This window comes from Phycodurus eques, chromosome 9 (assembly GCF_024500275.1).
Source record: "Phycodurus eques isolate BA_2022a chromosome 9, UOR_Pequ_1.1, whole genome shotgun sequence".
Classification (NCBI taxonomy): domain Eukaryota; kingdom Metazoa; phylum Chordata; class Actinopteri; order Syngnathiformes; family Syngnathidae; genus Phycodurus; species Phycodurus eques.
The window spans coordinates 6,877,111-6,890,949 of NC_084533.1; the positions used below are offsets into that span (position 1 = coordinate 6,877,111).

The following is a 13,839-nucleotide window of genomic DNA, read 5'->3' on the forward strand; positions in this document are numbered from 1 at the left end:
AAAACACTGTAATTGCCAACTCAGTTCCTCTTTGATCAAATCAGTATATATATTTTTTAGGCCCTCTTTGCGGCCACACGCAGTGGTTGGGGTGGCCTGCTCAGGATTATTGAAGTTATAAGCACTGGTCATGGGGTGATCAGTCTGGCTGGCGAGCTGAGCCTACATGGCAATATAGTATGTATGCAAACTGTTGGCTTACAGCATAGAAAAAAAATAAAAGAAAAAGAAAAACTTTGTGACAGTGGCAGTTTAATTATTTGTGATAGCTTTCTGTAAGGTACTTTTACAATATTATTATGATGCGTATTGTAACCGCATCCAAACTTGAAGTGCAACATGATGTTTCATCTTCCCCGTGTGTTTGACTTACTACAGCCTCTGAAGCACATAACAGGAAAAGTCAATGGGAGAATCTGCGCAGGCAGAAAAGTGTGCAACTGTGAGCCTTTTAACATTGAGTGTCGATATACAGAATGTGACTGTATAGTGCTATAATATTTGTGGTCTGGCTTGGCAGAGCTATACATTTACAGATTTATTGTTTTTGTTTGTCTTTAAAAGATGACAAAAAATATGCGTTGCAGTGATTTGTGATGAAAATGAAGAATGGCTGCCAACATGTGGGATTCCCTCAAACATTATTCTCTCTCACTCGCTCTTTCAGGCTTTCAGAGTCGGGAGAGAAATAGCAACAACACCTTGTTGGCTAAATCCTATAGCTGTGCGTGCCATGCATCCCAATGCTTTCAAGGCGTCTAAATATCGTGTCATTCTCAAACAGCTTTGACAGCTGTTTTTCAAATGAGTGGAGCGTGTACGCAGACACAGAGCCCAGGTTCCGTCTTAAGAAAGAGCCCACTTATGGAGGCTTGGCAGCGCTACAAAAAAAAGCATTCTTCCCCTCCACATGATTCTAATTATTGGAAACGTGTTTCAGCAATGGCATCCAGAATCTATTACAACAAACAGCTGTCCGTGACAATTAAGCTATAATCATTTTGCATAAAGGAGTGTCCTCCATTATGCACTCCTGTTTCTTCAAGCCTATTTAAGGTGGTGCCATGTGATAAAATATAATTTCATTTATGACATAATTACAATGAAATTCCATTAATGGTTCTTTTACGAATAAATAGTTTTGTTTTTCTCGAGAGGTAAATAACATGTTAATGCTAAATGACAAGCCTTAAAATAAAAACATAAAAAACATTCACGGAGAAGTCAAGGTGAGTGTTTTACTAGGCACTATCACTTATTTAAAGAAGCTGCCAAAAATCCATAAAGCAAAGACAAGCTGTGGTAAGAGATATCAAGACCAAACAAAGCCTGTTCAGCCAGATAATACAGCGCCTTGAGAAGTATGTACACAGAGATAAACTGAACAGGAGCGCGTGTGTGCCAAGTTCTGCCAGCCAATCCAAAACATTCCCTCCGGTAACCACTCGGGTGAAAAGCAGATGGGGCTGGATTGGTGGGATACCAGATTAGAGGTCCGTCATATTTAGCTACAGCCCAAGTAGTATCTCCTTGCGTCTTTAGCAGGGCACAGACTCATTATTGCTAAATATACTTTTTAAGTTCTATACCACACTTAATCTAGTACTTCTCACTATGAGTGATAAAAGGGCATGTTTAGGTTTTATTCAGAGATGTAACAGAAAAACATCAAACGTGGGCATCTGTACGCCGACCAAGCTGATTTATCTTCTTATGTGCAGAAAGAAACCCACAACACAACTACAGCGAGATGTTTTACAAAAGACGGGATGTCTCCTGACTCACTTGACCAATGAAAACATCTTTGCAGATTTTCTCGAAAAGCCTATTCTTCTCGCTTTTCAAGAGGCGTGTGGTGATATGTTGCTGCGTGTGTGTGAAATGGACATTTTAGCAAGAACACACAAAGAGGAGGTGATGCTGGCGAGTAGGTCCAGACATTAGTAGGAGATGGTTTGACAAATCAGATGAATTATTCATCAATTTAGCTGAGTCATGTTTTATCATGAGCTCCTCTGAGGAACTGTAACAGCATTTTGAGTTAGATATTAATAGTAAGATATCTAGAAGCCTACAGTAAATACCACTCAAATAAAAGAGTTTTATTTTTTTAATCTGAAACTCTGAAGAGTGTCTTCTTCTTTTCCTATCGAATTGTCCAGTTAGGGGTCGCCACAGCGCGTCATCCTTTTCCATGTTTGCCTATGTTTTGCTTTCTCCTTTCTAACACCTTGCGTGGTTGCTCCATCCTCATCATCCTTTTTCCAATATATTCACTCTATCTCCTCTGAATGTGTCTAAACCATCTAAGTCTGGTTTCTGTAACTTTGTCTCCAACACATCTCAACTTGGCTCTCCCCCTGGTGAGCTCATTTCTAATTCTATCCAACCTGGTCACTTCTAAAGACAATCTCAACATCTTCATCTTTGCCACCTCCAGCTCTGATTCCTGTTGTCTCGTCATTGCCAGTCTCTAAGCCATGGCCTCACCACTGTCTTATAAACTTTGTCCTTCATCCGAGCAGACAGCAGTGTCGACGTCATGGTGGGGCATCTGTGGGCAATCCTCCCAAATGAGTTACTTTGCCCCTTTGAGTGATCTGACTGCTTTCACACTGAGCCTGGCATTTGGCGCCTCCACAGGAAAATGTGAGAATTCATGCACTCTGAGAAAAATGTATTCAGACCGCAGGCACACAAGGCTCCAGTCAGTTCAGTTGGTGTTTGAGGGACGTAACCCTGAAAAAGCACAAGCAAGTGGAAGGACCTACACCGCCGTCTCATATAGAAAAATGCCCACAAGCTGCCCCAACTCTTCTGAAGCTAAGCTCTGTGTTCGATTTACCCAGTGGCTGCCGTGGAATACTTTTGTCACCCTTAAAGGAAAAATATGCAAGTTTTAAAAATCCTTGCAAGATTTGAATCTAGCTTGATTTCAGCGCATTTCTTCCCAAAGAAACGCACCCAGCTCACTCAACGAAAAAAAAAAAAAACAGGAAGCCAGCGGCTCGTCGGTCCTCTCAGCAGGTCGTTGGCGCGACAGTGCGGTGTGAGCAGCCACGGTGGCCATCGTGACACCATGTCCCCACAACTGGCCCGGTTTGTACTTTTTGGGAATGTACAATCAATTACAAATATAAGAAGGTGATCCATTTACCTGACGACTTGGTGAGAATGGTGTCATGACGTCACGTACGCAATGGTTTTCCAAGCTCAGCCATTTTGAGATCTCAGTTTAGACATGAATGTCTTTTGAAAGAGAGCACTGTCCAATTCCTTCTTTTTAACTTTTTTTTTTCCTAACCTGAGTTAAATAATGGCACGGTGACCGTGCTGGTCAGCAAGTCCGCCTCACAGTTCTGAGGAGCAGGGTTCAAATCCAGGCCCCGCCTGTATGGAGTTTGCATGTTCTCCCTGGGTACTCCGGATTCCTCCCACATCCCCAAAACATGCATGGTAGGTTGATTGAAGACTCTAAATTGCCCGTAGGTATGAATGTGAGTGCGAATGGTTGTTTTTTTATGTGCCCTGCGATTGGCTGGCGACCAGTTCAGGGTGTGCCCCGTCTCTCACCCGAAGATAGCTGGGATAGGCTCCAGCACGCCCATGACCCTTGTGAGGATAAAGCGGTACAGAAAATGGATGGATGGATGAGTTAAATAATCTGGCAAAGAAACAATAATAATCTCCATTCGCGAGAGGCTTTGCGTGTCTCCACGAGCCTCCGTGTTCACGGTGTGTGTGTGCAAATGACTGACAGACAATTCAGTCACGCATCCTGTCATTGAACTATCTCATTGGCTCTTCTTGTGCCAATATGACAAGTTTTGAAATAATAATTAAAATTAAATTAGAGGCATTAGATGGGGCCACAGAGTGATGATTTTTCAAAAGATCATTTTAATAATATTGTACTGTCAGGTTATAGAGACAGTTTTAACTTTGCGACAAAAAGTGTTTTATTTTTTTAAACTGCAAACTCTAGTATTGCATGTATGTGTGTGTGTGTGTGGTGGGGGGGGGGGTGTTTTAAAGAAAAAAAAATAATTGGAATTACACTAACAAAAGGATTTGGTTATCAAGTTCAAATTGGATCCCAATGATAAGGGGAAACGTGGCAACTCCCAAAATTTGGAGAAATGTGATGCAAGGAGGATGCTGGGAGAGGGCAGTAAAATAACTGCAATTTCACAAGAAAATCTTGTATGAAGATGATGAAAATGTCAACATTGCAAGACGTTGTTGACCCAGGGACAGAACCATTGAATCCGCTGCCACAACTTCCTTGTTCACTTGCCGATATCATGTTTTTCAGTCATTTTCCATTTCCCGTCAGGGGGCACAAACTTTGTCGTTCCACAACTTTGAAAAACATTTATTATATCATTGAAAAGTCAGCAAGGGAAAAAATGTTTGCAACATCATATTTTCTGTGTGACAAATCTTCCATAGTTAAATGGTTCTTTCAAAATAGCGAAAGTGAAAGTCTGTTTTGGGGTGTTTTAATTGCATTACGGCTTGATTGTTGCATTTCAAGTTAATGTGAAGATTGATAGAAGCTGTAAAGTCTCTAAAATTTTGTTCTACACCACATTTCACGATATACAATATCATGCTTTAGCCATGCTTATAGTGGGGCACACGCAAGGACGAGCACAGCAAGGAGCATATGAGTGCATGACTTACATTCACAGATGTTATCTTCCCAAGTTGACAGGCCTCCTGCAAGAACAGAAGAAGAGTCGCTTTAGATCAGCGTCTCATTGTGTCTGACAGAGAATTTACAATTTAAATTAATATCCAGAGCCAACAAAGGAACCTGTGTCGGGAACTTTTCAGCCTCCATAAAGCCACCTAGTTTAACAATTGACAACCTCATAGATTTAAGGAGGCGTCTTTGTTTTTAGTTGAAATTGAGGTTTAGGATATATATCGATTTCCCATTCTGGGCGCAAAGCACATTTTGTGAGCCTTGAAAGCTACCTCGCTGAGTACTCACTAGAATGCAATGTAAGGGAGGGAGGGCAAAACCCAACGTCCTGACACAAGCCATACATCTGACACTTTGATAAAGATGTTTTCTCTACATGTCAAAGCAGAAAGTGAGCACAAGATCAAACGAAGCATCAAAAATGAACAATACACACAGACAAGCTTCTAAATTGGGAACAAAAGACACCCACTGGCTTGCAGAAAAAAAGAAAACATCTCCCTCTGGACTGAGATAACTCGCAGAGAGATAAGTATTTAATTTTTAATCACCATTTTTGCTGTCTTTGTACTGTGTATAATAATCTGAGCACATGACTTGATTTGTAAAGAAAATAGAACTCGAGTGAGGAAGAGCCACTTAAACAACAAGAGCAGGACTGATGGGGTGGAACGGTAAAACAATGATGAGGAAATAAGTTTACGTCAAGCTATTGTCCTGTCCATTATTGTTCACCAAGGGATGCTTGCTCTGATTTAGCAATGGGAAAAAAAATCATTTTCTATCTAACTATCTATAAATCATATTGCAATTTGTATTTTTGGTGACCAAACTCCTAATTGTTGTCTCTAATGAAATTGTTATCGTCAAATTCACTGCTTCAGAATGTATGCATGCTGTTGTATTGGACACCTTTATGCATGACAGCAATATGTTATCATCAGCAAAGGAATTGTCAAGTCCAGCTTTTACCACTTGAGGCAGCTGTCCACAGTCAAACTATTCTTCCCAAGGCAGCATGGGCGCAGATTGTACTGGGGACATTCCCCACAAAGACCCCCAACCCCCACCCCTGCCACATTGAGGTGTTGGCTCAATGTAAAAAATAAATAAAAATCAATCAATTTCATAGATATTTGTAACATTATTTCTACTTATCTATATACAGTAAGTCTTGTGGCATGTACTCGTGACGAGCTGAATTGACATACCTTCAAAAATATCTGTTGAAATAGTTCCATCTTTTTTTTTTTTTAGGAGTTCAGCCGGGTCATAAGGAAGAGGTAGCCGTGCACTGACTGTTTTAGTGTTCAGAAATATAAAGAAAGAAAAAAAACAATCACGGTTTTGTTTTGTTTTTTTTCTTAAAAAAAAAAACAATGTAAGTAGGCGATCACATCCTATGCCTGTTGCCTTTGGATGAGATGAGGCAGATCATTGTTTTGTAATGTTGCGTAGCTAGTCTTATAATAATATATAATAATAAATATTAAGTAGCAAAACAATAAAATATTGAGAATATACAGTGACAGAAATAATCAACACCATTTACACTTACCTGAAATAGGGTAAATTTAAAATCGAAAAAAAAAAATGCTATATGCACTATAGGGAAATCCTAATAATACAACCGGTATTTCTGTTACTTAAAATGTGAATTTCATGTACAGTTTACATAATTATGATTTATTTGTGTAACTGCAAATTATTTATTTATACTGCAATTAATACACAAATGTTAAAATGAAACATATTTAGCAATTGGCATGAGGTTTTTGGGGGCGATTTTCATTCCACACAAATAACAGTGCCATCATATATCACAAGTGTTGATCAGGCAGGCATTTTGGAACAATTCATTATTGTTTCGCCATGATTTCAAATGAGAAATCTCCAAATGATGGTACAGAATGCAGCTGCACGTCTCTTAACTGGTACATTGTAAATTTGAGCACATTTCCCCCATTTTAGCCTCACTACACTGGCTACCATTGCACTTCAGGATTCATTTTAATATTCTTTTATTTGCTTTTAAAATCACTAAAGGCTCTCCTCCCGCCGTACGTTTCCGAGCTACTTCACCCGTACGAGCCGAATCGCTCTCTCAGGTCAGCTGGCTCCCTACTTCTGACTGTGCCTAAAACTAGGTGAAGCTCAGAGGAGAGCGAAACTTTTCTGTTGCTGCTCCAAAACTATGGAACAAACTGCCTCGGAACATTTATCATTATTTAGCCATCCATCCATCCATTCTCAACACCGCTTGTTCTGGTTAGGGTTGCAGGGTGCTTGGAGCCTATCCCAGCTGACTTCGGGCGAAAGGCGGACTACACCCTGAACTGGTCGCCAGTCAGTCGCGGGCACATATAGACATGGACAACCATTCGCACTCACATTCATACCGTCGCTGAGTGGGAACTGAGCAGACGTTGCACCAAATTCAGGCAAGTGTACCACCACATCATCAGTGGCATCATTATTTATTTATTTGTTTGTTTGTTTGTTTGTTTTATGTATTTTTACCTTTATTCCTATTGATTTTATTTCTCCTTTTATGACCCACGTGTATCTCTTTAGTTGCCCACCTTTGTGTCTTATGTCAACCTCTCGGTTTAGAGTCTAATGTTTGTATCGCTTTGTACAGCATTTTGGTGTACTGTGCCTGGTTTTTAAGTGCTTAGAAGAAAAATTGGATTGAATTGGATCTCTCTAAAACCTCTAAATACACAGTTCATGAAAGCAGTACCGTATATCAAATTTCTCTTTGAATTAATGTTCCAAAGAATGTCTTGGCTCAGCCATATGACAACAAATAAAGACATCATATCGCTTGCATATTGTTACAAGGATTGCAAATGCATATATTACCTGAAGGAAGGTTTTTCCATGTCAAATCAATCTATTGATTTTATATTCTTATTTTCATGCCCCTTCAACCCTGCATCTTGCGCTTTGAAAGGAGGCTTTTTCACTCTAGGAAAGAGTAGACTGATCAGGATAAAAAATGTTGAGAATAATAGGTAATCGCTCAATTATGGGTTGATTTGACCCGCTCTCTAGTGAGGCAAGAAGACCAAAACCATAGAGCGATAAGATTCCCCCTCCCACAGCCACTAGAAACTCGTACTTTCTGCTCACTTTGTAACCCAATGTAACATTTTGTTTTACATCCTTGTAAGGCAATAAAATTTATGTAGACTACGTACATAGCTGATTTGCATTCTCAAGACATGTAGTTTCCGTCTAAATCTATGTTCTAACCCTCTGGCCTGTGTCTCGTTCTGTACTCATCATGTTTTGAAATGCACTGGCACAATCACATGACTTGATGAGCATAATTAAAGTTATGCATGTCATAGCAATGGTGTATGGGTTTGTATTTGCATTTCTGAGCTTGCTAATGTTTGTCAGGTACTTTTTTGACAAGTGGCTCATTTGCATCCACCGACTGGTCATTTTAATTCAAGAATTTATTTAAGGCAATAGGCAGTTGTTTCTTCTCTGAGCAATGTTTTATTCAACATCTCGTGACACACGCTCGTTTGAGACCTCGCCATCCAATTAAATATATGAATATGTACACAAGGGAGCTGTGAAGGTGACCTCAACATTCAAAATAATAGTTGGAAGTATAAAAGTACTGTATATGTATTACGTAATAAGTTTTATTGCTCAACACCGGGGGTGACTTGTACCCTTTATTCTTTTGTACTGGGTACTGACCTTCTATGTGTGCATGCCTTTGAGACAAACAGTTTCAAAGTTGGATATAGTTCGGCTTCCAATAAGTGCTTTTGTTGGGGAAGCACATCAAAGTAGAGTGGATGTCTTCGGCTGCAAAGCCACTCCAGCTTTGATCACTCCAGGCACTCTGATCATTAAAATATTTTATAAATAATTGATTAAACCACCAGACCTCATTGTGCTTTGCTTCTGTAGCTCCATTTTTTTCAGTTATGGATAAGGTGAAGCAGGCAAGGCTGAGGTTATCCTACTATCATTAACTGTATATTTAAATATTTAACACGCATACACTCACCGAACATTCCATTACGTAGTAGAACCTGTAATGAGATCCAGTAGAGGAGCTGCATACATATTTTTGCCTTCTAAAAGATAATATGACTACAATCACTTGATAGTTCTGTACCTAGGTAACACATTATGGCAAAGCTTTTTAGTTGCATGTGGAGCCTACACATGCAGTATTGTACACTATCCAAGACTAAAACTCCCCGAGACCTAGACAATACCCAGACTTTTGGGAGTCGTGACAAGACTAAGACCATATTTTATTTTTTTTAAATTACACCTATAAGGCAACATCAGAATAGCCCAGTATTTTGTTCTTAGCCATTCTTGGGTGTTTTAAGATGAGTGCTTTGGTTATTTTCCTGTTGAAGGACACCAAGCTTTCGGGACACGGAGCACCAAATTTCACTCCAAAATACCTTGATAATCTTGAGATTTCATTATACCCACACAGGTTTTCATGGCACCCTGCGCCCGATGTTGCAAAGCAGCCCCAGCACAACAAACAGTAGATGATGTAAATATAGTAGATGATCACATTCTCATAGACGCTTTGTGGCTTCCATTGTACAAAATACATTTTGGTATATTCCAGTCTCGTTGGCAAGTTATTAAAGTGACCATTTCGAGTTTTTCTTGCTTTAACCGAAGGGTAACAACAGTTACACCTACATCTCTATAATATCCCTTGTCCGCTTAGTGTGTGTGTGTTGAAAGTTCTAAACATTGAAATAAAACAATCTATGCAGGAATCTCCCTTTGCAAAAGAAAATTGAGGATTACGATGTGATAACTTGAAGCCCTAGTAAAGACCTGACAAACCCTCCTCCTGGAGTTCCAAAAGTCAAACACTAATGGGTCACGCATGCTCTCAGCCTCCCACAAAACATTTTATTTCATATTGTAAATACCTTTGAAGGTGTCGAACAGCACAAGAAAGCATATTTAGCCAAACTCGTTGGAACTGCCACAGCATGCCCTTTAATATTTCACTTTTGTTCTAATTCTGCTTCCTTTGCGGGATTGCTGTGGAGTGCGACTGTTATGTTTGACTAGTCCTACTACAATCTGTCAAAAGTCAAGCGGGACTGAGGGCAGAGCCTCTGGCTACAGGCACAAAGGTTTCGAAGAGGGATAAGCACATGTAGAGAGTCGTTATTCCTGGTTGAGTATAATATTTGGACATGAATGACATCACTGTCAGTTGCAATGTGACACAAATGGAAGCTTAATGCCCTCATGGTATGAATCCATATAAAAGGATATTAGATTAAGCAGAATGTTATCGTACTTTATAATGCTATTCATCCAAAACATGTAATTAACAAAACCGATGAAAAATATTACACTACAGTGGTACCTTGACTTACGAGTGCTCCAACCTGTGAGTTTTCCAAGTTATCACTTGGTCGTGTTTTTATTTTGTGATGCGTGCCTAAATTTGAGCTATAAGCGTTACATTCCTAACGTTCCTGAGATCGCACACTGGGCCACGCCCCTTAAAGACATACATATGTAGCGTTTTTCTGTCAAATAAGAATGTAATTAATTTAGGAGAAAGTAGTAAGCAGGGAGCGACGTTTGCGTTACTGCCGGTTTATCGTAATTTTAATTTTAATTGTTAAAATCAAACTAATGTGTCGGAAAAGGGGACCACGTCACTTTTTACAAGTTTAACTTTCGGCGAAATGACGACAAACCTTTTTAATTAGTCTCATAATCTGAAAGTGGCTACACTTTACGACATTTTGAGTCCTAGGTTACATAGGTTTACTTAAACTCAGAACACACAAAAAATACAACCAAGAGTGGAATTTTATGGTATATTTAATGAAACACACAGTTACAACTACAAACTACAAAAGGAAAATAACACTAAGGGTAAAAGAAAGAAAGAAAATGAGGCATACAAAAATGGAAACGAGGACATCATGTATGTGGTCGCTGGGCTAAAATAAGTGAGCGTGTGAGCATTTAATGCGTTGAGTCAGAGCGAAAGAAGGCAAAGTTGAGATTTCGTATGAAGCTAGTAATCTCCCCACAATTATTCGGCACTAATATTGTAGTCTGGCAAAGTTGCCACGTTTACTCACGACCATAAATTCAAACTGGTGGGTGGTAGTCTCTGTTTGGAAGCCGCTCCGGAAGCAAGGCGACGGATTTGGTTGCAGACGAAAAAGAGAGGCGGGAGAAGAACCGGATGTCTCTCTTCCTGCCTCTTTTCGTGGCTCGCTGGTAATTTCAGAGCGATCTTGCTTCGGCTGGAAGCGGACCCGGTACCTTCGTCGTAGAGGCTCTGATCACTTAGCGGAAGCGCACGTTTAGGCTGGGCAGCCATGTCGATTTGGTCCCGGCTCGTGTTTACCAAGCCGTGTGCCCACACAAAGGAAGGGGGAAACGGGGGAGGGGTGGCCGATGGCCAGCATGGCTGGCAAGCTGCCAGCAAGATACGAGGAGAGGAAAAACAAGACTAGACTCAACTCACAGAGGAAGATGTGAATTCAAAGTTAAATACCCCAGAGGTGGAGCGCAGGAAGAAGGATTGCCGACTTGAAGACCACAACCATCAGCCTGACTGAATCTTGTCTACAAATGTGACTAAATGGGTTTGAAATCATATTAATCTAAAACACTCCCAACTTTGTACTCTCACGCATAGAATCATTGTTTAAACTTTGGTTGTGGCAGATGGGTTGCTTATTGTTCAACGCAACATTTCGTACTGTTTGATTTCAAATCATCAACAGCTTTCAAAATCTTGCAGAGGACCTGTCGAACTGAGAATAGTGACACAGACACCAAGGCATATTTTGGGAATATTTCTACAGAGTTTGCAAGATATCAAAACGGACATTTTATCTTCTGTTAAACAAAGGCACGTCCACAAATTCTGGCGCTTGCAGTTCCTCTCAACGCCAGTGGGTTGAGCCTCACGCGCATGGGTGTGTGACCGGTGGTCTTCTGCGTTGTGTCGGTTTGAAGAATGGTGTGACACCGGGACCTTTTTGGAGACGATCTCCTTGTATTCTGACAGAATAAACAACAGTAGAACCTCCGTATAAATTTGACTGTCCACTCGATCTCCTCTCCCACAGGAAGATTGTACAAAAACTATGCGGTAAAATCCTTATACGTAATAAACCACAAATTCAACAAAACATACCTGACAGAATAAACAACAGCAGAACCTCCGTATAAATTTGACTGTCCACTCGAGCTCCTACACAATGAAAATACAGATGACGACATCGGCAACCCGGAAGTCTGTTCGGCTTGTCACAGCTTTAAGCCAGCGGTCTTCAACTGTTAAAAATACTATTTTTAAATGTAACTCCGCTGACATGTACCCATTATGTGACAGGAAAAGACAACACTAACATTGAGACTAAAGATGCATAATAAACCAAAAGAAGCATTAGGATGGTTCAGGATTACCAACTGAATGAGATATGGTCACCCACCTCTCCCGCAGGAAGATTGTACAAAAGGGCAGGGTCGGGGCCGCAGAAAACATTTATAGTGGGAGCACAGAAGAAGAAATTACAGGAGGAGGAGCACCGAGCTACATACACACAGTTTACACTGGATCAGGGGGCATTTTCTTGTCAGGCAGAAACAGATTTTGTGTAATTATATATAAACTTCATTAAACCTACAGATTGACCCGGTTACAGGTGCATATTAACCACATAGTCTGCTTGAAGGGCGTGTCCCTCCAATCTTTTGGTCAGGGAAGGAGTCTTTTGAAGAGAGGAATCAAGATTTGATGGGAAGCTGCTAATTAGGTTAAGATCCACTTGACGTACACCAGGCATTGTCCTAGTCGCTGTCTCACAGCAGGGCAGCATGGAGGCGTGGGGTTCACAAGTGGTTGCGAGTCTCTGTGGCGCCTCGATTTGCGGAGCGCATGTCCGCTACAAATACAACACTGTTGTTTTATGTGACTTGGCTCGTCCCAATCGATGGACCTGGGGGGCACCATCTAGGGCCGGGTACTGTAATCAGTTAGAAGCCCAAACCAAATGAAAATGCTCCATTTAAACACCTCAGTCAGAACAAAAAGGCCGAATACAAATGGAATTTCATTCTGTTTCACAGGGGTGTAATTTTCCTTTTGTCAAACCCATCAGAAGTCAATTTTCATCATGTAAACCATGAATCTGAATGGTGCCAGGCTGCGCTGTTGGATACTTTGTCTGTCTGCAGCTTCCAATCAGAGCTCGTATGTGACAGAGATCTTGTTTTTAACTACTTGGAACTTGTTCTTATGAAGTGGTTGTTTGAATAAAAGTGTAAATCCCAACCACAGTGCTAAATAGACGACGGACTTCCATCTTGATAAAGGACGTGACTTTTACGTCAATGTGTGCATGTCACATGGCTTTTCCGCTTAAAAGCAGCGCACATGTATACACCCAATTGGAATAGATCATGTCAAATGTAAACAGGTGACCTGTTATCTTCAGTCGGAATTAATTCAATCGGAATGACAAAAGTGTCGGCATGTAAACCCGACTATTGTGTTCAATATGAAGATCAGGTGTTGTTAAAATGTTTTCAACACAAGCTGTGGCTACATTTATAGTATGTTGTGGAAAGTTGAATAAGTGCAAGTTTAAAATGAGAGCTAATTAACTTCTGAATTATACACACAGTCACAAAGTCACAAAGGGAAAACTTGTACAGGAATGCCATCTGCTCATTTTTGTGCGGGCTGAAACATCTCAGCCAAGAAACAGCAAGCACTGTTCAAATGAGAAAAAATTGTCCCTTTTGTGATGAACGCAGTTCACCTTTGTCAGCGTGATAAAACCGTTGCAAACAAAACACCTCATCGTAGCAGGTCTAACAAAGTCTTCATTATACTTAATTGTAGACTTAGAATCCCTATTTGCCTCTGTATCGGTGTTTTGCTGCACAAAGTCTATTGATGTATTCGTTGGCATTCAACAAAAGGAAACCCTCTAAGCAAACCACACCAACTGATCAACAGTAAATCCTGTATACTACCTACGTGCAAGTTTTAAACCTATTTATTAGTCAGAACTAACAGTCAGGACAGACTAGTTGCTATTAATTTGTCCACACACACTGCCTCT

At 40.4% G+C, this 13,839-nt stretch overlaps 1 protein-coding gene across 2 annotated transcripts in view; it reads right to left on the reverse strand.

Moving 5' to 3' along the window:
• The window catches only part of pcdh11 (protocadherin 11), a 194,436-nt gene that overhangs the window by 85,315 nt on the left and 95,282 nt on the right, over positions 1–13,839 (reverse strand). For both annotated transcript variants that reach the window (XM_061686170.1, XM_061686171.1), the window contains exon 5: positions 4,687–4,722. In XM_061686170.1, coding sequence (XP_061542154.1) covers positions 4,687–4,722 — 36 coding nt within the window. The remainder of the gene's footprint in view (positions 1–4,686; positions 4,723–13,839) is intronic.